Consider the following 25,439-nt stretch of genomic DNA (forward strand, 5'->3'; position numbering starts at 1 on the left):
ACATCAATAAAACAGCTTGTGAACAATGCCACGTAACGTCACATTTACCTCAGTAAAACCATATCCAGTGTCCATAAACTCATGAATGAGAGCATTTTGCTAAAGATGTGCACCATATTCATTATCATTTTTAATGTTCTTAAATATTTAATGCATGTTTTAATAAATCCTTCAAGTTTTTATGACAAACGCCATTTAAATGTTTGCATTTCAAAAACGAATTGGAGTAGAAATCTAATTATGTAATTGTAAAGTTAGTATTATAACTTTATTAGGGCTGTAACGATTTGACCAAAAATAAAAACCTCGATTAATTGAACATTTTACCTCGATTACGATTAATGAACGATTATTGTGCTTTTTTTTTTTTTGCCCTCATAAGGTTTTTAAGCAAGTTCCTGATAAGGTTTGTAGGCCTACTGTAAATATTTTCTACTATTAAAGGTGGACATTTTTTTTCTAATTAAAAAGTGTTTGTCACAATATATCAGGCATTAGTTCAACATAATACACATCTGATGGTCTAAACTCGCTTTAATGTTCAAACTGGCAGGGCTTAAAACACATACAATGACAAAGCTTTGTGAGGACGCAGGTGAAAGAGGTCTGCCTTCAGAGCGCGTGCGCGCGCGTTGTGCGACACTGCTCGGCTCTCTGTGTCACAGAAAAAAGCTGAGCACGGAACGGAGAAGTTTTCCGTATTGTTGTTTTTGAATAGTGCACAATCGCTTTAAATGGTGAAACTGGCAAGCCTTTAAACGCATTTACTTGACAAACTTTATGAGCATGAAAGTGAAAGCGATCTGGCTTCGGGGCTTGAGCACGCCGTCTGTGTGTGTCGGTGTCAGCGCGTATAGGCTATAAGAACGGCGATTAACTGACCTGTAGATAAACTGTGTAAAACGTCTCGGTTACGTATGTAACCCTCGTTCCCTGAAGGAGGGAACGGAGACGTACGTCGGAACTGACCGACGAATTGGGATCTGTTTCAGAGACCAATCTACTTCGAGTGTATTAAAAACGAGCCAATGGACATTGGCATGCGGTGCACACATTCCACGCACCGCCCCGCATTGCGGGTATAAATACGGAAGTGGAAGTACCGCATATTGTTTTCAACTGAGGAGCCGAGAAGAGTGGCTCGGGCCTTCAGCTGAAGCACAGCACCTGGCGACGGGACGTACGTCTCCGTTCCCTCCTTCAGGGAACGAGGGTTACATACGTAACCGAGACGTTCCCTTTCAGTCGGTCACGTTCGACGTACGTCGGAACTGACCGACGAATTGGGATCCCTACCAAAACGCCAGGGATGCTGGCCCTTCCAGCGCCCTGCCTGAGCTCGCTGGACCACTCCTAAGTTGGAGTGGGAGTCAGGGCTCCCGGCAGGGAAGGACAGTCACTGCTGTTCCTGCAAGACCCACTCAGCGTGACTATTGGATAACGCTGGGAAAGCGTGCCCATCTCGGGAGATGGTACGCTGCGGAGCCACATCCTTCAATGGAAGGAGAGGTGGAAATACGCATCAGGACTAACCTCCTAGGGTAGTGCAACTATGGAAAATCTCTGGGGTGGACCCAACCTGATCCCAGGGGGGGAAGAACACATCCCAGAGATGACAGAGCGGGCTCTGTCGAGGGAAAGACACGGGGCTAACCGAGCAGGGTAGCAGATACCGTGGAGAATACACATATGGGGTAGCCGTGAGGGGACCGCAACATATGGAACCCAGCCTACACACACGTTCCACAAGCATACGGGTGCAGGCCTGGCGCCAGACGGCCGCAACGTCTGGCACCGCAGGGGTGACGGAGGAACTCACAGGGTTAGCCGTTTCCGGGGAACACAACTGGAGCAAGAATAGACGCACGTATCCGGCCCGGAGGCGGGAGTGGCGTTGCAAGCCGACACTAGAACGGGTACTTAGCGCTACTGGCCCTGGGGGGCGAGGATGCGGGAAGATACCGGCTCTACACGGAGGCTATAAAATCTAGCGAACGTGTTAGGTGTCGCCCAGCCCGCAGCTCTACAAATGTCTGTCAGCGAGGCACCTTGAGCCAGCGCCCAGGATGAAGCAACACTCCTTGTTGAGTGTGCTCGCACCCCGAACGGGCAAGGTACGTCTTGGGACTGGTAAGCCAAGACAATGGCATCCACTATCCAGTGGGCCAACCTCTGCTTGGAGACAGCCTTTCCCTTCTGCTGACCTCCGTAACAGACGAAGAGCTGCTGTGAGGATCTGAAGCTTTGAGTCCGGTCAACGTAAGCGCGAAGAGCGCGGACGGGACATAAAGCTAGGGCTGGGTCTGCCTCCTCCGAAGGCAGCGCTTGCAGGTTCACTACCTGGTCCCGGAAGGGAGTGGTAGGAACCTTGGGCACTTATCCAGGCCGGGGTCTCAGGACAACGTGAGAGTTGGCCGGCCCGAATTCTAGGCACGATTCGTCGACCGAAAGCGCATGCAGGTCCCCCACCCTCTTGATTGAGGCCAATGCGGTCAGGAGGACTGTCTTCATGGACAGGATTTTTAGCTCGACTGACTGCAAAGGCTCAAATGGAGAACCCTGGAGTGCTCTAAGCACCAGGGCTAAGTCCCAAGAGGGTAACGAGGTAGAACGAGGAGGATTTAGTCTCCTCGCACCTCTGAGGAACCTGACGATTAAGTCGTGCTTACCAACGGATTTACCGTCTACTGCATCGTGATACGCCGCTATTGCAGCGACGTACACTTTGAGGGTGGAGGGTGACAGCCGCCGCTCCAACCCATCCTGCAGGAAGGAAAGCACAACATTAATCGAACACTTCCGGGGGTCTTCCTGGCGGGAAGAGCACCAAACGACGAACAGATTCCACTTCAGAGCATAGAGGCGCCTCGTAGAGGGGGCTCTAGCTGAAGCGATGGTATCTACCACAGCTTGTGGTAGGCCATCTAGAACCTCCGCGTCCCGTCCAGGGACCAGACATGGAGTTTCCAGAGGTCTGGACGCGGGTGCCATAGAGTGCCCCGTCCCTGAGAAAGAAGGTCCTTCCTCAGGGGAATCGGCCAGGGAGGGGCTGTCGCGAGGAGTGTAAGTTCGGGGAACCAGGTCCGGTTGGGCCAATAGGGCGCAACTAACAAGACCTGCTCCTCGTCCTCCCTGACCTTGCACAGAGTCTGTGCAAGAAGGCTCACTGGGGGAAACGCATATTTGCGTAGGTCCCGGGGCCAGCTGTGCGCCAGTGCATCTATGCCTAAGGTACCTCCGGTCAGGGAGTAGTACCACTGGCAATGGGTCGACTCCGGGGAAGCGAACAGGTCTACCTGTGCAACCCCGAAGTGGTCCCATATCAGCTGGACGCTCCGGGGGTGGAGTCGCCATTCGCCCGGAGGTGTCGACTGACGAGAGAGCTCGTCGGCTGTCTGGTTCAGCGCACCTGGGATGTGAATAGCACGAAGTGACCTCACAAACTTCTGACTCCACAGGAGGAGATGGCGGGCGAGCCGGAGCATGCAACGGGAGCGTAGACCACCCTGACGGTTGATGTACGCAACGGCCGCAGTACTGTCCGAACGGACCAGTACGAGCTTGCCCCGAAGCGGTTTCTTGAACCGGGCCAGGGCAAGACGTACCGCCAGTAACTCTAGGCAATTGATATGCCAACGCAGTTGGGGCCCCGTCCACAGACCCGAAACTGCGTGCCCGTTGTACGTGGCCCCCCAGCACGTGGATGAGGCATCCGTGAAGACCACAGCATGCCTCGACACCTGTTCTAGGGACACTCCGGCCCGGAGAAACGAGGGGTCTGACCACGGACTGAAGGTTTGGCGACAGTAAGGAGTAACTAGGACCCGGTACTGACCGCTCTGCCACGCCCATCTCGGGACTCGGTCGTGCAACCAGCGTTGAAGCGGTCTCATATGAAGCAATCCGAGCGGCGTTACCGCGGCTGCAGATGCCATATGCCCCAGGAGCCTCTGAAATAATTTCAGTGGGACCGCTGTCCTGCCTTTGAACGTATTCAAGCAGTTCAACACTGACTGGATGCGCTCTGGAGTGAGGCGCGCTGTCCGGCTGACCGAATCCAGCTCCATACCGAGATAAGAGATCCTCTGCGCGGGGCAGAGTTTGCTCTTCTCCCGGTTGACCCGAAGTCCCAACAGGCTGAGGTGACTGAGCACCATGTCCCTGTGTTCGCACAACTGCTCCCGAGACTGGGCGAGTATGAGCCAGTCGTCGAGATAGTTGAGTAAGCGAACGCCGCGTTCTCTGAGCGGAACAATGGCTGCCTCGACGACCTTCGTGAAGACGCGAGGCGACGGGGACAGCCCGAAGGGCAAGACTTTGTACTGATATGCCCTCCCCTCGAACGCAAAGCGCAGGAACGGTCTGTGTCGAGGAAGGATAGAGACATGAAAGTACGCGTCCTTCAGGTCGATCGCTGCGAACCAATCTTGGGGACGGATGCATTGGAAAATGCGTTTCTGCGTTAACATTTTGAACGGAAGCTTGTGCAGGGCCCGATTCAGAATGCGCAGGTCCAAGATTGGCCTTAACCCACCCCCTTTCTTGGGTACAATGAAGTAGGGGCTGTAGAACCCCGACCTCATATCGGCAGGAGGAACCGGCTCGACCGCGCCCTTCGCCAGCAGGACATCGATCTCGGACCGCAAGACATGGGCATCGCTGCTCCGCACGGAGGTGAAGAGGATGCCCCTGTACTTGGGAGGCCGGCGTGCGAATTGAATCGCATAGCCGAGTCTGATGGTACGGATGAGCCAGCGAGACGGCCTGGGGAGACCTAGCCAGGCCCCCAGAGACCGAACTAGCGGGATCAACGGCACCACAGACGTACCCGGGGTGAGGCAGCGAGGTGGAGTATTCAGACCCGACTCGGGAGGCCCGGAGGCGGCCCGGAGTGTTGCCTGAATACTCCAGGTGGGGCAGAGAGTGGGTGAGAAGGCCCGGGGGCGTCCTTTGTGCCCAATCTGCTGCCCCCTGGCGAGGGGTGAGAGGGGAGGAAAGGAGTGGCAAGGCCCGGGGGCGTCGCACACTGCCAACCTGTCCCTCTCTGGGCTCAGGGAGGGAAGAACTGCTCTGAGAATGTGGGTACCGCTGGACTCCGGGGAGCCAGCGGCAGGACCGAAACCAAAAAAATATTCTCCCCCCGGTCCTCCTCCGGGGGAGGGAGGGGTGCGGACACCGTCTCCCCGAGCAATTCCTCTCTCGCTGGGCTGCCCGTTTCAGGGTTGCTTGCCCTTGTGCTTGCTAGCAGGCTCGCGGGACCCTGGACGGGTTGGGCACCTCCCTTGCGCCCGGCCACCTGCTGCCTGGATGGAGGCGGACGCAGGGTGGCGCCCTCGGCGACAAGCAGATGGAGGTGCTGCGGCCGACGACTGGGTGTAGGCAGCAGCTGGTCGTCGGGGCAGGTTTTTTTTTTTTTTAATTTATTATTATTTTTTATTTTTTATTTTTTAGCCACCTCCGTCTGCTTCTGGGCCACCAAGAACTGCTGGGCGAAGTTCTCGTTGGCGTCGCCGAAGAGGCCAGCCTGACAGACAGGGGCGATGAGGAACCGAACTTCGTCGGGCTCACGCATATCTGTCAGGTTTAGCCCCAGCTTCCTGGACCACTGGTGTGGACATCGCCTGACCCAGGGAGCGTGCAGTGACTTTCGTCACTCCGGAGAGCGAGGTCCATCACCGCACGCAGTTCCTGCATAACCCCTGGGTCGGGACTACCCTCATGCATGCAGGACAGAGGGCAGTGAGAGAGGGAAAAACTTATACAGGTTATGGCCCTTTTGGTGTTCCATATTTTGACACCAAATAGTTCCATGCTGTTAAATTTTTCCAATGCACATCCGGGAAGCCACCCCGGAAAGCATTGCTGACAACTCTGAATCTGATTCAGCATGAGCACACACCATTATAGTGGGAAACTCAGCATTATCATTTCCAGCGCATAACAGCCCTCTCTCCGATGCAGCAATTGACATCTGTCCTCCGCCAGAGCGCCAAATGAAACGCTAGATCCCCTTTTTTTTTTTTTTTTTAAAGGACCAGCAATCCCATCTGTAAGCTACCAGCAGGCATGTGAGACAATGAGCGTGGCCGTCAGACTTGACGGCACACGGCGCGCTGAACAATCCGGCCCCTATGAAAGAGCAAGGTGAACAACGCGCCGACGTGGTCATGTTCTCGTGAGAGAACATGAACCACCCACAAACAAAGTCTCAGCACGCTCGTGATGCGATAGAGGAGTGGGGGCCCGAAGAGATGTACTCGGCGGGGAAGCCCCACTGTAATCCTCAGGTCACCAGCGCTTATTAGCCAAAGTAATCCTTTTCTGGAGCCCCAGAAAAGGAATTAGATCGGGGAATAAGTGAAGGGACTCAACCCCGTTTGAGGTTTCATAGTCTCGACCGCGCATCAGAGCGCCGAGTGACGCGCTGGGTTGCCGTGACAACCCCCGCTATCAGCCGGCGCGAGACGGCACACGGCGCGCTGAACGCTCAGCCTTTACGAGAAAGGTGAGACGAACAACGCGCCGACGTGACCATGCTCTCCTGAGAGAGCATGGATCACCCACGAAAGCAATCTCACATGTTTATATGCGAGAGAGATCGTGGCCGTCAAATGAGGACAGGAAACAACCGCATCCAGAAACACACGGTTTGAATGACATCTTGAAAAAGACGCAGGGTCAAACCGTGTTGCTCTTTTAGTGACAGAGAGAAGAGAAAACCGCTCCGAACGTGCCGAGGCACACAGGGGAATAGCCGCGGCTTACAGCGGTTTAAAGGTGCAAGCCCGCTGTAAGCACTCAGAGGGAAACGCCCAGCGAACCAACAGTTTCACTTCTGGTCGCGACCACCGCTGTACAGCACCGTCACACCGACACAGGAACAGGTAAGCTGATCTTCTCTCATAATGTCTTGAAACTCGTTCGTAGAACACACTCTTCGCAGGAAGCATGAAAGCTCGGCTCCGAAGTTGAAAGCAATATGCGGTACTTCCACTTCCGTATTTATACCCGCAATGCGGGGCGGTGCGTGGAATGTGTGCACCGCATGCCAATGTCCATTGGCTCGTTTTTAATACACTCGAAGTAGATTGGTCTCTGAAACAGATCCCAATTCGTCGGTCAGTTCCGACGTACGTCGAACGTGACCGACTGAAAGGGAACATGCAGTTACTATAGTGATTCTGGGCATCTATAAACACAGATAACCGCTCCTGCATCTGTCTATGTACCTGCAAACTGCACTTGATGTGACTGACGGGGCGGAGTCACGTGAAAACCGAAATAACCGACATGGGAAAAATACGTCGGTTAGAGGTTCTGAATGTCGGTTTCAGTTATTTTTCGATTAATCGTACAGCCCTAAACTTTATTATAAAAAAAACTTCCTTGAGTGTAATTTAAGTGTTTTTATACAAATTAGTTAATTTTAACCATCAATATTATAGTAATGTAATACCAACTGACTCCCATGTATATATTATTTTTATGTGCTGTACCTGATACATATCTAAAATAATTGGAATTGAATCGAAAGCTTGTGAATCGAAATCGAATCGTGAAATTTGTCAATACCCAGCCCTAATATTTATTGTTAAATTATTTCAGTAAAAATAAGTAAATTAGCGTACAGTATAATAGGGTATCATATTGGGCTGTGTGATATTGAAGAAAATGCGTTATGCGATATCCTTGTTAAATAATGCGATATTCGATATGCGATACGATATTGCTTTAAGTATGTAAAATCTATTTCTTTCCCCAATTGATATATTTCACTTAAAGCATAACCGACTATGTTTACATGATTACTGTGTATTTGACAGTTCGAGTGTGTAACACGACACAAAAAAAAAGAACGGCTTGTGCGCACGTTTCGGTGTGTGTCAGCAGACAGCACGAGACTGCAAAGAGTTGTTTTTCGCAAGTTATTGCGTTTAATAACTCTTTTTAATGTAAAGCAAGTCACATAAGTAACAGTCGTGTGCCCAATCTATTCTCTGCTATACATTTTTCACAATGTTGAAGTAGCCTATTAAAATCATTCAGATATTGCGTGCCCTTGCGATATCGCAAATGTACATATCACAATATGCATATTTCGATAATTTCGATATATTGTGCAGTCCTAGTATCAAATATGAATATAGTTAAAATTACTGTTGGGTTTAAACATACTAAATTCCTGCTAGTGCATCTAAACTAAAGCAGTTTTTGTGTAGCATACCAGAATCAGTCCTGTGATAGATAAATGATTCATGTTGAGTATGCTGTATTGCATAACTTACATTCCAAAAACAACAGGAACCCCAATGCACAATGCAACGTCATATTACATACTTGCATACTGCAGAAGCATGCCTCAAAAATACCAAAGCATTCAACGGGCAAGCTCTCAGGAATGTGGTCAATGCGACAAGCTTATACCCACTCACAGCCAACTACTGATCAGGAACAAAACACCGAGCTCTGTCAAGGAACACCACCGTCGTCTTTTCTTAGAGAGAAAAGATTTAGTTTTGCGGAAACTTGTGAGGAAGTTCAAATCTTCCTCATATTGAAGTCTTCAGTAGAAAATTTATTGGTTAACCAAGCATACAGCCAGTTTGATGGAATCATATGTCAGCAGAAAGTTCCCCATTGAAGGCAATTATGGAAAAGTGTGGAGTGGTCCGTGGGGGTCTGAAACCGCCACTGAAGCCGCATTTTGTCAAAAATGCTGTCAGGTTTCAAGGTCATGACTTAAATCTAAAACTAGGCATCAAGTTTCAAAGAAGCGAGATTCATTACAACATTTAGGACCTTTTAACGGATCTGATATGGAACCGCTGGATCAAAGCAAGTCAAACTCCTACTGACCCCAAAGCTGGATATTTTTACCTCAAAAGTGACCATCAGTTGACTCGGCACGCTCCTTGGACAGCATCTGGGGCAGACATATCTATTTTCTCTCCATCATACTCCTCTGCAGCTATCTGCCAAACGTTATACTACTTTGTCATTACTGGTCATGTCCAATCCAATGAGATGTCAATCAAATCTCCATAGAGACTTCAACAAGTTCACTGAATTCATTTTGATTTGCCAATTCTGATTGAGTTTCAGCCTAGTGTTTAGTTTCAGTGTATTGGAAAAGTACTACTGTTCACAATGTTAACAAATGAACAAAAGAAAATCCTATAAATCCTTGATTTTTTTATTGATTGAGGTTCATAAGTAAAATGTTGAATATGCTGGTGTTGGAAAAATTCCAAAGCAAGTAAGAATTCTCTTGTGCTCATTAAGGATGCAATTATTTAATAAAAATACAGTAAAAACTATAATATTGTGTTTAAAATCATTTTAACAGTATAAATAATTTATTCCAAAAACTACATTTTCAGCAGCCAATACTCCAATCTTAAATGTCACATGATCCTTCATAAAAGCATTCTAATATGCTGATTTGCTGCTCAGGAAACATTTATTATTATTATCAATGTTGAAAATAATGTCTTAATATTTTTGTGGAAACAATGATACAGTACCATGCAAAAGTTTGGGGTACATACATACATACATACATAAATCATGCATGCATGCATGCATACATACATACATGTATGCATGCATGCATGCATGATTCTTAACTGTCACTTTTGATCAATTTAATGCATCCGTACTAAACGGTATGCATGTACGTACGTACATACTGTATCAGTTTCCACAAAAATATTAAGACGTTTAGTAAGGATGCATTAAATTGATCAAAAGTGACAGTTAAGACATTTATGTTACAAAAGATTCTATTCTATTAATTTAAACTTTCTATTCATCAAAGAATCCTGAACAAAATGTTTCCACAAACATACTGTATTAAGCTGCAAAACATTGATTTTCATCACTGATGAGAACCATTATTAATAATTGAACACTAATAATAACTGATAATAATTAAGAAACAAATCAGCAAATTATGATTTCTGAAGGAGAATGTGACACTGAAGCTGATGCTGACAATTCAGCTTTAGCCATCACATGAATAAATGACATTTTAAAATATATTAAAATAGAAAACAGTTGTTTTACAGTATTTAAATCAAATAACGCAGCCTTGGTGAGCATAAGATACATTACATAATCTTAATGATTCCAAGCTTTTTACAGATAATCTATATATACACATACACAATTCAAGCAATGGAGTGCATTGATCCTACCAGATTTACCTCTGTTTGCTTTGTATTGAATGTGAAAGAATGGCTTTATTGGTATATCCATACCCTCTGTGTGCAAAGTCTTTAGAGTGGATGGCTACGCAAACAACTCTTTGCGCACCAGCTGATATGGACTCATAGGATTCATTGGTGCACAGCACGCTGTAATTTATATCTCTTCTGTTAGTTCCTATACCAACAGAAGCTCATGTTTGGACTAACATGATATATGGCATTTCAGCACAAATTAATGCCTCGTCACGCTAAATAACCCATCCCTGTTTGACCTCAATAAGTCACAGTGTATGTAAAACATCCAGTTAGCTTCCAGAACTCTCTGTGGCAGTTTATGTGTCCCTGGTGTCCATATTGCTGTCACGCATAGTTAGCAATTACACTGTCCAATTACATTTCTAAACTATCTGAGACTTGTAATTAGCATGTAAGCTAAGGTTCCCCTGTCTGCTTGCTCTGATGTGGTGTTATGGGGAACTCGAGCACAAGTCATTCTCACAGGCATAAACCATAGACCTGAAAGAAACTTGAGGTTCTGAGTTTTCCCTTATTCACTACTTATACAACTAGGGCTGGTTGACGTAGAAGGAAAAAAATTATAGACTGCTACCTTGGCTTAGAAAAGAGTAAAGATAAACTTTAGCAACAAAAATAATGTTAGACGGTACGTTTATTTTATTTCCCTGAATCTCTTCAAACTCATTTTCATTGTTAAATTTCTTTATCGTTTGCATCATCAATAATAATAAAAAAAAATGTTCTGAAGAAGTTAAATATTGATCAAGTCAGGGTTAACACCCGTCGACCTGCCAAATGCGGGTGGATTTCAGCAGTGGTGTAACGGACATTACTACTAGACACTTTAGCGGGTTGAATTTTATAGATAATAGCCTATACGTTTTTTAATTGTGTATTTTCATTTTTCAATAGTCTTCTAAAAAGGCATTTGAAATAATAAACTAAGTGCAATGTAGTGTCGATACATATTGATACTGAAATACCTGAAATGCTTCCAATACTCATTTTCCGCAGAATAGATACACGATACCAACTGCGCTTAACACACAAACCCGCCTCCCCTCACTCGCTCGTTTCATTCGCTCTGGATGAAAAGCCTATTATGTTACCAGGCTTGAATTTCGGTGTGGGATTGCGCTCATTTTACTCATTCCCACAAATGTTTTGCTCACACCAAGCAGCAACCTCCCACAGTTTCTCTTGAAGCCAATACGCAAGTTACTTAAACTGCAATTCAACGACTGGTCAGAAGGGAACAAAATCTCTAGAAGGGAACAGAATCTCATTGAGCCCCATGTTAAAATACCCAACTTAACAGCAGAAAAAAACATGTTTACAGCCTGGAACAAATTGTGGTTTTGGTCTATACGGCTAATTTTGCCCTTCATGACAACTGTGAGGGGGTGAATTTTTTTATAACTCATTCGTTTACATTTTATAAAGCATTAATGTTCTGCATAATTAAGAGTGTGGCCACTTTGAGTAACAGGGAGATAGCCATTTATCTGCTGTCTGTTAGTCATTGCGTCACCACAGCTCCGACCACGTCCCGCCTCTTTGCCCATTTTCTGTTATCCGGGAGTGACACACGATGACGCGCTGCCAACATAGCAACGGCCAGCTCGTCCCTACTAAACGCTTCAAAACTGCTTTTCAGAATCCTATGGGTGACGTCACGGACACTACGTCCATATGACGATATGAGTCTATGGCTCACACCCAAAGTGTGCGCACATAAAGCCGCCTCTCAGTAGTAACAAGTTCTTTTTCACTGCTAATTGCGCTAAAACAGTCAAATTCAAATTCACAAGTTCTGTCTTGATGAATATTCACTTAAACACAGTTAGTTATGTTTTAAGTGAACTTAGCTGAGAAATAAAACGCATGTGTAACAGTATAATGGATATGTGCGTCAGGTCTTAAAGTGACAGCAGCTTAATATACATGCTGCCAAATTATGAGATAATATTAAAAATATCTATATGGCAGTTATCCCCCATGGTATCCATGTCAAAATTGAGGCCAGTGAAAATGCTGAGTGGCTAGTAATTTTGGTAAACCACTAGCCACAGTGGCCGGTGAGCAAAAAAGTTCATGTCAAGTCCTGGATATAGTTAATATGAGGATTAAACATCACTCTTCCTAGTGTAAATATAAATATATCACCCAGCATTTTCAGACCTAATAAATAAATACTGAGATACATTTATCAAATATGGTCAAAAACCTGAAAAATATTGAGATATCATTTTTCTAGCTGTACCGCCCAGCCCTAATTCACATTTACAACCCGTCAAAAATGAAACTGAAACTCAGTGTGTAAATATTATTTTTAAAAAAGGGCCAGTGATGGATAATGAATGAATATTAGTCTGTGAGCCATTAGCTGCCACCTCTGCTTCTAGCAGATTCACAAGAACAGATTAGTGGAAAAATGATGACATAATTTGATCGTAATAAATGTAATGGGTTTCTTTTCTCTTGAGTGGATGAATAATGGACTGATGCCACAAACATCTCCCCCAGGACAACTGTTTGGCTGGATCGTGAAATGTCATATTTCTACATTCTGTTTACTCCTATTAAATCCAAAATGCCAAGACAATGCTCTGATCAGATCCAACAAATACTACAGTGAACGCCAAACTGCAACCTGAGGAATGATCCAAATTTTAATCCAATAATTAGGCTGATTGGCAGAATGAAACCACTGAGCGGATTAAATTGGTTGAAATGGAGATCGCCTCTCAAATAAATGTGAAAAATAAGTGGAACTGTGCAAAAAAAAAAAAAAATGATCTAGGCATTTTACATTGATTTGTGAAAGATATGAGAATCTGTTCAGCATCTACACACATTTTATTATTTAATGATTAAGAATAAATTTTTTCAGATGTAATTTTACGGATTGTCAAACAGATGTTCCGGTCAAAATGAACGTTGGTGCCCCCACTTAGTCATGTATGCACAAATAATCCAGTAAAGACATTCTATTCCTCATCAAGGTTAAGTTGAGCCAACGTTAACTGGTTTAAACTGCCTTGAAAGTAAATAGGAACCGTTTGCTTGCAATCCGTTTCGTAATGGTGTGTGTGTTATAGTAGGTCAAGTAAGTACAGTCAAGTGGCTCTTTAACACAGTAAACAACAACAGAAATGCACTGGCACACACACACAAGCCAACTCTCTATCTGTGTCTAATACAGAACATGGCTTGGAGGAGAGGATCAGCTGTTATTATGGATGAAAAGATCTGCATTGCATTTGTACTGCAGGGATCTTCCGTATACTAAAAGTTTGCAGATAAAAGAGCCTGAACAGCCAGAGGCATTTACAGAGCCATTACTAAAATCCTCCAGCATAACTATGTACACGGCCCACAGGCTCAATAAAACATGAGAAACCATACACTAAATGTGTAGTTTTATTTGTTAGCGCCGTTGACTTGCTTTCAGGCCGAACCTAGACGTCCTGGATGTTTGGAGAAATCCTCAGAGTCCTTTTAACCTCATATAAAAATGTTTACTGTTCATTTTCAAGATGTGTTTGGAAAAAGAAGGAGAGGGAGAGGGACGTGGCCCTGGAGAGCTAGCAGGCACTGCTGGTCTTGTGCCATGACGGATAAATGTGAGGCTTTATAGAGGTGGTATTGATTGAACAAAGGCACTACATGAAACGTGTGTGTGTGTGTGTGTGTGTGTGTGTGTGTGTGTGTGTGTGTGTGTGTGTGTGTGTGTGTGTGTGTGTGTGTGTGTGTGTGTGTGTGTGTGTGTGTGTGTGCGGTTCAGGTGTGCCCCCTCTGCCCTGTTAGACAGGCCGTGCTGAAGGGTACAGGGCACTCCGCTGCCATGGTGACTCAACTTAGACAACTAACACTGACTGTGCACACTGTGAAATAAAGGTTCCAAAAAAGGGGCTTTTGCAGCGATTCCATAGAAGAACCATTTTTGATTTCCTGGAAAACCTTTCAATGAACAGAAAGAACCAATAGTGGCGCCTGGCCATACATTTAGGTAGGGCAGATTCTGGGTCTTAGCGCTAGTTTATGATAAACATTTTGTAAGCTTTATATTCTAATGGCTGAACATATCAGACACACTTTTGGCAGAATTCTAATGTTCTTAGAGCCTGGGGGTGGCACTCTAATGATGGATGAGAGACTTTAGTATACACAACAAACACATAGAATGCCATCTTTGAATTGCCTTGTAGTATTTATTGCGTAGTTTAGCTTTCGCAACGAAAAACAGCGTCTCCACGAAATGGCAACAATACTACAACGAGAATAAAAGTTACGCCTTCTTTCTGTGCATATTCGGGTTTGACAGACTAGTCGACTAATCGACTAGTTGACTTTAATGCTCTACCATGGCGCTTTAAGCTTGACGTCAACTAGTGACTGGCCTATAGAGGGCGCAAGAGGATAAGCCATTTCCGGGCACGCACACTCCGTTTCCAACAGTTAAATCGACAAATAAAAGCATACTCAGAGAGCTCTCCACAAGACATGTTTGATTATGCCACCTTGATGCTCAAAATTGATCGGGAGAATGCTCGTTTTAAACAGCTTATTGTACACGTAAGTTAATCGCCGTTCTAAACTAATGCGGCGCTGCATTGTAAGGCACACACATAGCTCGCACATGACGTGGAGATCAAGCGCACTATACACAGAATCATTCAGTAGCGCAGAAATGCATTGTCAACATTGTTCTGTGATTTATCAATAAAATAGCTTAGAAACTGAAAAGAGAACTCACAGTTTCACTATTAGTAGAGAGACACTGGCAGACAGAAATAATTCACACGCAATCGGTCTCTCACTAATGCATTCATATAAATGTAATCTTTACTAGGCTACCTTATCTCTATCTGATTCAAACGACCCACAGACAAAAGTGATAAACAAAAGCTGTTATGTAGGAGCAATAACCTTTTGGGCAGTGCTGTGTCATATGCCATAGCTGTCCTGTGCACACAAAAAAAAAAAAAAAACCTTTGCGTCTCAGCTTGAGGTCCAGACTTATTTGTTCATTAATTTGTTCATAACGTCATCAGCGACTAGTCGACATAGACTCGACTTTCATCACATAAATGTCGACTTTAAAAAATTCTGAAGTCGTTGAACCCCTATTGCGTTTACATTTGGGCGGTGTTATGAAACTCTGCCCCCACAGACTGAAGTAGATTTGTGGGGACATGTGTTTGAATGAAGCGTTTTAGGAAGGTGTGCCTGAGCCTTAACATTTACAAAGAATATATCTTTGGCTTTGAGACTTTGATCTGCAGATCTTATACATGCACAAACAGCTACATAACAAACACAAAAAAAGAAAAACAAGAAAACGCATTACATGACCCATTTAATACGCTACTCCACATAGGAAGAAGAGACATGCCAACTAGCTATAGACCTGATGCAGACACATATCTGAAGCGGACTGATATCGTCTCTGCCTGGAGCAAGGTGTACATAAGGCGTAATTACCTAACGCGAAAAAAATCTGCCCCAATGGTTCTCTATGGGAGAGCGCTGCAGTTCCATTTGTCACCACAGATTTACATTGGAAATTTGTGGGGCGCTGTAGAGCTAGGGAGGCCTAAGACACCGGCTGCCCCACTTGTGCTGCCTTCACGTGCTATCGGAATAATCGTAAATACTAGTTTCCTGGGTAAAAAATTGGACATGAACGCCCTCTCAAGTCAAATTGATGGAATTAGAACATTTCCGATAGCACGTGAAGGCAGCATTAGTATCTGGACATGCCTGTCGAATCCATGCGTTACATTTGAATATATCCTGCTCCCTTTACAACTTAAAATATTTATTGTAGAATGCTGAACACATCATTTATTATTAATTCAGTGTATATAGAGGTCTATGTTTGGATTATTCCCATACCGACGAGCCGCAGCTGGAAAGAACCATATTTTTCTTCGTTTAAAGAACTATTTAAGAACCCGAAGAACCTTTTTGTGCAATGGAAAGGACCCATAGATGTTAAAGTTTCTTCATGGAATTATAGACGTCAATAAATAACCTTTATTTTTACAAGTGCATGCATCTCAAGAGTCTGTATGTTAAATACCTCTCTGCTATAACTTAGGTCTTCAATCTGACAGGATGCTATATAATACTTAGCTCGACTCCGATCAAGGCTTTGAAGAAACTCTCCGTATGTGCATATGCTAATGCCAATGCATTTCCCTTGTGAAATAGCAAAAGTTACATAACCAGAATGTGTCAAGCTCTACTTTATAAACACAGTGTCTCAATTTTATCCATGCCTTTTAAATAGTCGTGACTCTTGAGTGTAAACGTAGAATTTTTGTTCAGACTCAATTTTTTCTGGCCTTTAAAAGCTCTCCTGATTAAGATAACTTCGGCTTTACTGACATTTGCGCCATTAGCCGTGGTATGGAGAGTTGTTTCTGGCTTATTGAACCCTTGAAGACGTTGTTACATAACAGTTTAAGCGGGGGTGGGCGCAATCAAATCGTCCTGCCATTATATCGGACCATCAAGAGTGTCAAATGAAGAGCAGAAGCACTCCTCGCACTAACCATGCATGCGTTGCTGTGAGAGAGCGAGCGAGTGAGTGAGCTTACATCCGGGAAGAAAAAAAGTGGGATAAAAATTACAGAAGTCTCATGCTATTACACGCTACAGTGTACATGGTAATGGGATAGTTGTGTGCTGCCATTTAAGACATTGACGGCTGTACCGTCTGACAGGGAGAAGAAGAAAATGTAAAAAATATGATCAAATTAAGTCAAAATGTATCCAGCCGGCTTGAATCAAAGCAAAAAAAAACACACAAAAAAACCAAGCAAATTCTTTCCAGTGACAGAGCCCGTAATGGACCAGCTGCTGCTCAGGTCAGTACACAGGCTGATATTCCCCACATTCCCATATCACTGTTTACTCCCCTAACAGCTTCCAGGTCAGTAAACTGGACTCTGAGATACATGCCCAGTCTGTTGCACATGAGGACCCATTCGCTAGGTCATCTTAATATGAGAACATCAGCATAATCTTTCAAGGTGCACTGGAGAATCAAGGCTCTCAAGAGACAGCCAGAGCCGTGAGAGGATGCATAACCTTGATGTGAAGATATTAAAGTAGTTGATGAAGCAATTAAGAGATGCGGCTAATAATCTTTATCAAGGCTGTTTAGCTTACCCGGGATAGTGAGAAATTTTATAACTGCTAAAGGGAGATTCCCAGCTGTCTCGTAACTTGGCAGCTGATCCACCTCAGACCTTGCTGGTGTGCAACAAAGCATGCGCCTTATTGCCACTGTGTATTGTAAAACTAATAAAAATGGGGGGAGGCTAAATGTGTAGTATTGCGTTGGGTATTGCACCCAGATAAAAAAAAAATCATACCAGAATTCTTCAATTTCATACCTAATTTTCTCCATGTGTAACACTCCAATAGCAATGTCTCAAACTTAGATATGAGCTCTTTGTCCCAGATCCTTAAGATTGTCCTCATACTAAAACCTCCGAACATAAAACAACAAGGATTTTGCACACATTTTTGAGTAAGCTCAACTAATCAGGTTGTATTGTGTTGGATGACCAGTCTGGACAATATGCTCTACGAAGTAAGAACTCATCTAAACGTGTATACGCTTTATTGTATGCCACTGTATAAGAGTGCGCCTTCTGGAGAACCAGTGAATGCAATATGTTGCAGAATCCTACATCAGGTAGAGAATGAACAATGATGCTCACATGGCTCCATTATCATTCCCACCTTAAACATGCTCTCCATATTAAGCCTCTGGAACAGCTGCTAAACAGATGTAATGGCGAGGACAGCTGTCAAATTCTGCCACTTTGAATAATCCAACTTTTAGTTGTTCATCATCTTTGGAATGGGGTTCCTAAGGGCTAGGAAACTATTTCGACTGGAGTAGCTAATGAACATTTCAACGAAAAGTGCTTCCTTTTTGTGGCTCTTACTCATGGGTTGCTGTAATTCATGAGCATGGTGTATTGCTTAACATTTGGCTGACTTTTTGTCCATGCAGAATGTATAATTAAGGTTTGTTGCATGCATGTCTGATTTAATCCTACTCTTGCCACATACAGTAAGTTCTAAGAGCTGCTGTAAACCATAAATAAATCCCTGGTCATTACAGCTCTTCTGATTCTGACTCAACCTGACTTTCCACAGGCAGATTGCACACCATTTAAACCCTATTATCAAAATGTCACTCAAAGAGTGAGAGACGTGATTCATAAAATGGCATAAATGTCTTGACCGCACATAAAATGTTGTTCTGGCATGGTAGACTGTGGCATGTGAGGGTGTGTTTAGCTGATACTCGACCTAATTTGCGCGCGACAAGTCTGTGGTATTGAATCGCGGTTATTTGGCGGCCCCTAGCGAGAGCTGCGTGAATAACTTCAACTCGATTCGCAATCTTGTTAATTACGAGCCCTCTAGTTCTTCACAAAAAACAGCTTCACTTAAAACGTTTCCTCGGGAATATTAACAACACAAAAATGTGAGGTTTAAGTAAGACATCACGTTAAAAAACAAGTTAAGTGGAACCAGCAAGGACGCGCATCAACTTGCCACAAAACTCTTCACAGATGACAGGATTTTGGCAATGGGCGTTTAATGCATTCAGCCCTTAGCTGAGAGATCTCAAAAGGGATATTTATTACCTGCGTGTGACACACCGTTTCAGCCACATTTTTCCAGACAACAATTCCGAGTCAATCCTCCTGGTATTCGTCCATTTATGCGTTCCAGCAAACGTCGACGCTCGAGCGTAATGGTCACCTTAAGTTAGACACCTTACTCCAAATGTTATGGATGCTAGCATTCTAATGTTATATATCCCGAGAAACAGAAAGCTTGAAATAGCTCCACGTCTCTCCAGAGCCCACCAAACGAGGACTGGGCGAAATATTCACACAAAAAAACAAAACAAGGACGCGTCTTGTCCCCTTTTTTAGTTGCTCGCTGTTTTCTCCTCAGAAGTGCGCACAGACGTGCAGAGCGACCCAGCGGCAGCGTGGGCAGCTGGACGGTTCAGTTGCTTCTCAACAGCCGCCTTCTTTTACATTCACAAGTTCATCTAGATTATACTCCACTGGAAGAAAAAAAAAAGTCAAGAAGCGATGGGAACCAGGCGGCAAGGTGACGGCGTCAACATCGCCCGTGCGCTGCGCTCGCGGTCACCGAGCACTTTCTCTACATTGTCATTACGAGACCGAGCGCAGGCAAAAACGCAAGATAAAACATCGAGATTTCCGTGGCGCAAAAGCATGTCCTACATCGGCAGCAGAAGCTCTTCGATAGTTCGCTCAATCTTTTAAGAGCCCAAATAAACTGGTGATGTGGGGGGAAAAACAAGCGTGAGGAATGAAACACCACTTCACAGACGCGCGTGATGAGTGGAGCGCGTGAAAGCAACGCTCGTCATTTGGTAGATAGATAGACAGATAGTGTTATCACCACTGCGCGCGCTATCCACCCTCTCTCTCTCTCTCACATACTCTCTCTCTCCTTTCCTCCTCCGTCTGACTAACAACCTGCCAGTCCTGCTTTAGCTGACAAACCCGTGACGTCATTTAAAGTAAAATATGTAATATTTTAGACATCCTTCCCCCCGTTTCCCTCAGAGGAGTTCATCCGAACCCAATTCTATCCTAATCTTTGCTCGCAGAGATAAATCAGTCTGCATATGGGCTATGAAAAGCTCGACCAGTGTACAGTACTTTCCACTAAGGGGGAGATCAGTTTCTCATCCCAAGGTTAATACACTGTCTGGTGGGTTTACTGAAGCAACAGAGCCCTATCCTGCAAATTACATTAGAGTCTAATGTCACATTTTTCTTCTTTGTGAAACACAGAAACTCTTTTTTGTTGTTAAGATGATTGATCTTCCACTCCAATTTACCATATAAGAAGAAGAAGAAAGAGACAGCGGTGGCGTTGAATAATCTTGGATTCCTGTTTATTTCACAGGAATGGCTTTAGCCGGCTGAAAATGAATAAAAACTCTGTAGACTGTCAGGCAACAGCAGGAAAGCTCATTAAGCCGGTGCGTTTGAAAGAGTGGCTTTGTGAAAACAACCCTGATATTCCTGAAAAAACGCTAGTGTGTGTTATGAAATGTCACGTTTTGCCTTCATTTTGGGGACCAAAACATTCCCCACAAGGATAGTTATCACACATATTGCGGTGACCAGCTAATGGTCCCCACGAGAAAACGGCTTAATAAACACAGTAAATAATGCCTTAATAAAAATCTAAAAATACAAAAAGGTTGGCTCAAGGGTTATGTCTAGGGGTAAGGGAAAGAAAATATCATTAGCGCACTATAAAAACAATGGAAAGACATCAACATAATAGCAGGCGTATGTATATCACTTTCTACAGCAGATAAGCAGAGTTTAAAAGATGTATTTTCTAAATGCGAGGCATAGAAGGTTTACAGCATCTGTGATCATCTAGGAAAGCTGTTTTAAATTGTGCCAGTATAAATCGGGTGTTTGTGGAAATAGAAAATGAAGAGATAAATAAGCAGCATTAAAGAGCAGTACGGCATATCAAATCCAGCCTTAACTGCAAATGTTCAGCAGATTCCAGCAGCTCTGCATTTTATCGCCATTTCAACCTTGCATTTTTGGAGAAACTACGTTTTTAGCATCTGTAAAGAGATCCTTTACACTACCTTAAACCTGATATAATGGGAGACAAAAACTATAATCTATTGTATAATCTGTAAAATCAATGTATTTAACCATGTGTTGAATTCGTGCAGAAACGATTCTGTGTGTGGTGTGGTATAGCAGAACTACAGTCATTTCTACCAGAAAGACTCGGGAGGCCAGATGAAGTACAATGAAGTAACAAATTTATTAACAGACCAGCAAGTATTATATTTAGAGTGTCTTTGGCGTAGGCCCCGTCCGTAGCTCCCGTCTCGAGGGTAACGGACTCTGCATTTCCTGCCTGGAGATGAAGGCAGGGGCGCAGCCGATCCCCTGGGAGGTATAGGCAGGGACCATCCTGGTGGTGGTGGGCAGTGTTGGGTAAGTTACTCTAAAAAAGTTATTAATTTCTAGTTACTAATTGCATCTTCAATAGTGTAATTAGATTACTGTACAAATTACTCTCTCCAAAAAGTATTTAATTACTTATTACTAATTATATGAGACGGCTCTTTTAATTCATTCAAATAAATAATATAAAACTACATCCATTATTCTTATTAACCCTTAAATGCATACCTCGGGTCTTTAGCGACCCGAGACGTCATTCACTACCCTCCTCCTCATTCATTTTTTAAAGTTAGACATCAACCTTCTTAGTATTCCTCAATCAATCCATTTTAAATAATATAACAAGAAAAAAATAATAAAATTATAATTGAATGCCTGTTTTTCCACTAGTTTTTTGTCAAAATTGTAACGACCCGAAGTGTGTATAAGATTGTACGTATTTTTTTTCCTGCACAATAATAAATGAATCTATAATGATGAAATGTCTGATACACAATGATGAAGTGACGTTTCACTCATACTTACTGCAGACTGAAAACAAAACAATAATAATTATAATCTGCAAAACTTGAAATGGCTCAGCGATTTACTGCAGAGCACATTCAAATATTACGGTCACTGTCACTTGATGACGGATCTGGTGAAGGAAGCTGTCAGTGATCAAAATATTGATTTTCAAGATGTTGAAAATGAGTTTTGAGAATATGTGTGAGATCGCGAATATGAGCCAGATGCAGAATGTGAAATGAGTTCTGACGAGGACAGTGGTGATGGTATAAAACATCTGGTCAAACTGAACCAGAGATGGGACCAAGTCACACATGTGCAAGTCTCAAGTAAGTCTCAAGTCTGAACCTTCAAGTCTCAAGTAAGTCCCAAGTATTTTTTTCTTGGGCAAGTCAAGTCAAGTCAAGTCAAGTCCTGTAGTAGGTCAAGTCAAGTCCAAGTCAAGTCAGCTTATTATTGTAATTTTACCTGCAGAATCTGATCTTAATAAAGTGAAAAGACAAGATATAAGTAACTGTCAGTAAATTACAATAATTTGGATTTGCATTGTAAATACTCATGTTCATACATCATGGAATTAAACTAAATTGTAACTTCATAAAAATATTTATTTTTCCCTTCTGCCAACAGTGTTTTAAATTTAAATGTAAAATGTTTTAAATTTTCAACATTAAGTCCATAAAACAAATAACAGCAAGGGTCTCCAACTTTTTTTCAGTTGAGAGCTACTTTTTAAAAATGAAAGTCACCGAGAGCTACTCATGTTATATAATACTTAAAACTCTTAAATAATGCATCATAATTCTCATATTAACAACTATCCAAACTGTTTTACACCTGAAAGAGTGTAGTAGTAGTTCCAGTAGTCGGTACCAATACCATACAAATTTGACGGTACTCTGTACCAATTTTGGTACCACAGCAAATTATTTTATTTAACTATTTTTTAAAAATTAATGTTTATTATTTATGATGATAATCATAAGTAAATAATATATAAACATGTAAAGGCTGTATGCTGTTTAAAAGTAAACATTGTTTATAAATGAAAGATCAAGTGAAAAACAAGCAACCATTAATAATTATATAATTAGTATTATTTATTTCATAATTATTATTATTAGTAGAGATGTATTGTTATTACATAGAGACGTAGCTAAATTTACTGTAGGCTACAATCTGTAGTCAATTTCTTCACGTTACACCGAACTTTTATTTTGACGAGTTGCCGTGAATTGAATACCTTTGAGTGTCTGTGTTCATGATATGACAGTGGGTGCGCGTCTCAATCAGCTCCCTAGTTCAGTCCCATTGACTTGTGTCCTGATCAGTGCCCTGACTACTGAACCAGGAGCTGAATGAGACGCACCCAGTTTTCTCAAATGAAACAGTAAATTCTCATGAAGTGACGGTTTATGCGTTCGTATAGGCAGAGACTACACACAGCAGAGACTACAAGAGCGAGTGCGCGCGCGCGGCGCCCGTCATCCACACAGACGCAGAACATGCAGGAGTATTTTGTAGTTTAATATTTACAGACACTAGTATATACTCTGCTTCATTCTGGAGCCCTGCGTTTAAATAAACACGGAAGCGTCTGAACGCATCTGCTACAGTGAGCTATTTTTAGAACAGACCCGCGGTCAACTCCTTGCGGGCGACCTGGTGCCAGCGGGCACCATGTTGGTGACCCCTGGGCTAGTGGCTACTTTAGCTATTATTACATTTGCTAACTACCAACTAACCAGATAACATTAACAAATTGACAAGCACTTACTGGGCAGAATGGCTCTTCAAATGACGGACGAAATTGGAGGTTGTCATCTGGCTGTCTGTGATTTTAATGTTGCATGTTCGTCTTTTGCCATCTTTCTAATAATTGTTGAAGCCGAAAGCGATGACCCTCGGTACCCCTCCGGCTGACATGTTGATGTGATATCTGATCTAAGTGGGCGTGGTGTGCGTACGAGAGGGCATGACTGATGATAGTGTCGTGATCCAGTCATGACAACGCTATTCTCAGCCTGCGCTCCAGCTGGGGCAACTTTATTTTTAAAAATAATTTATATATTTTATATTCAAACTGAAAACATGATGTGATTAACATTCAAGTCATTCAAGTCATCGTGTCTCAAGTCAAGTCAAGTCCCGAGTCTTTAACTTCCGAGTCAAGTCTCAAGTATTTAATTTTTTGTCAAGTCAAGTCACAAGTCATAAAAATAGCGACTCGAGTCCAAGTCACCAAGTCACAAGTCCCCATGTCTGAACTGAACCCTTCCAAGCTTCAAAAGGTAACGAAATATGTTTTTTTTTTTTATTCTTCTGTAATGTTGCTCTAATATCAGGAGTTTTATATATTACCGCAACAGGTAGAGATCGATCAGTGTTAGATATAGATCCGGGTCGCTAAAGACCCGAATATGTAAGAATGTTTGGCGAAACAGTCATGCATTTAAGGGTTAACTGACCAAAGTACTACCAATGTAAAATGTGAAAAGGATACATAAAAACACACATTTTAAATGTTAATTCCACTATTGTATTATATATAATTGTTCTACAGTCTATACACAGTATTTAGTTCAATTACATCAAAACGTAACTGTAATTAAATTACACTTTAAATTACTTTATCAAGGGAAAAGTAATTAAATTACAGTAACTAATTACTTAGTGAGTTACACCCAACACTGGTGGTGGGGAGGATGGAGGTAATTGTTAGCGTCAGCATCTGAGACATGTGTAAGTACCGATCTTTTATACTCCGAGTATTAGGACATGATTGGTTAGGTCTGATTGTGATAAGTGACGTAACATTGAATCTTCCTGGCAGAACTTACGCTAGAGCTTCATTTCACTTCCTGTAAAATACGAAATCCTAGCAGAGTCCACAGTTCTTAGAAAACAGTTGAGCAGTTTTGCTGAGTGAGTTATTCATAACGTTCTGTATGTATCAGGCTGGGTATTTACTCACACAGGATTACTGTGTAATCCTTACACTGATGATTTAAGCCTCCAATGTAAAGACCACTAAATGCTGACTCAAAATAGCATTTTAACAACGACATAGACCGCAGCAATTTCAAGGTTCAATAACAATTTGGGCACGTTGCTAACCTGCAATAATTAGGTAACTGTGATTAGTTAAACTTGTCAAGAAACGGGGGTCTTATCTGTCTTGTGTCAGTTGAGCTATTACTTCAGCTTCAGACAATTGTATTATCATATGCAAATAAAGAGGAGTTCACAGAGTATTGTCTTTGGTAATTAGCCCAATCATGCTGCATTCATTTAGCTGCTTCTAATTTCAAAGGCTGAGAGGTCAAGACGAAGGGTTAGTGTATATTGTCAATGAGGCCAAAGGTGAAGGCGTGGACATGAGAATTCTTTGTCATGAATCTGAAGCAGAGGTTATGCTAATGAGTGAAAGTTTATTGCGTTCTTAAAACTTTCATTTTAAGCTTATACAGTCTGTATTGAAGCAGCTGCAGGATTTTTTCAGCTTTAGATGTTTTATGATGATTAGATTTTTCGGAACAGGCCTAGAAAGAGATTGCAGATATTGAATCACTGTTCACAACACTGTCCATAGGAGCCCAATGTGATTTACACAAGACAGACATGTTGATGGGATCAACATCCTATCAATCAAATCCCCAACCTTAGTCGGACCGCC

General features: G+C 43.1%; 1 protein-coding gene across 1 annotated transcript in view; it reads right to left on the bottom strand.

Annotated features, from left to right (window-relative positions):
- Positions 1-19,774, bottom strand: part of ajap1 (adherens junctions associated protein 1) — an 88,102-nt gene extending 68,328 nt beyond the window's left edge. Inside the window, exon 1 of the mRNA XM_079826907.1 lies at positions 18,908-19,774. Within this exon, the coding sequence (XP_079683033.1) occupies positions 18,908-18,936 (29 nt within the window). The 5' untranslated portion in view covers positions 18,937-19,774. The remainder of the gene's footprint in view (positions 1-18,907) is intronic.
- Between the last annotated feature and the right edge of the window lie 5,665 nt (positions 19,775-25,439).

This window comes from Gobio gobio, assembly GCF_949357685.1.
Source record: "Gobio gobio genome assembly, chromosome: 10".
In the NCBI taxonomy this organism is placed as follows: Eukaryota; Metazoa; Chordata; class Actinopteri; order Cypriniformes; family Gobionidae; genus Gobio; species Gobio gobio.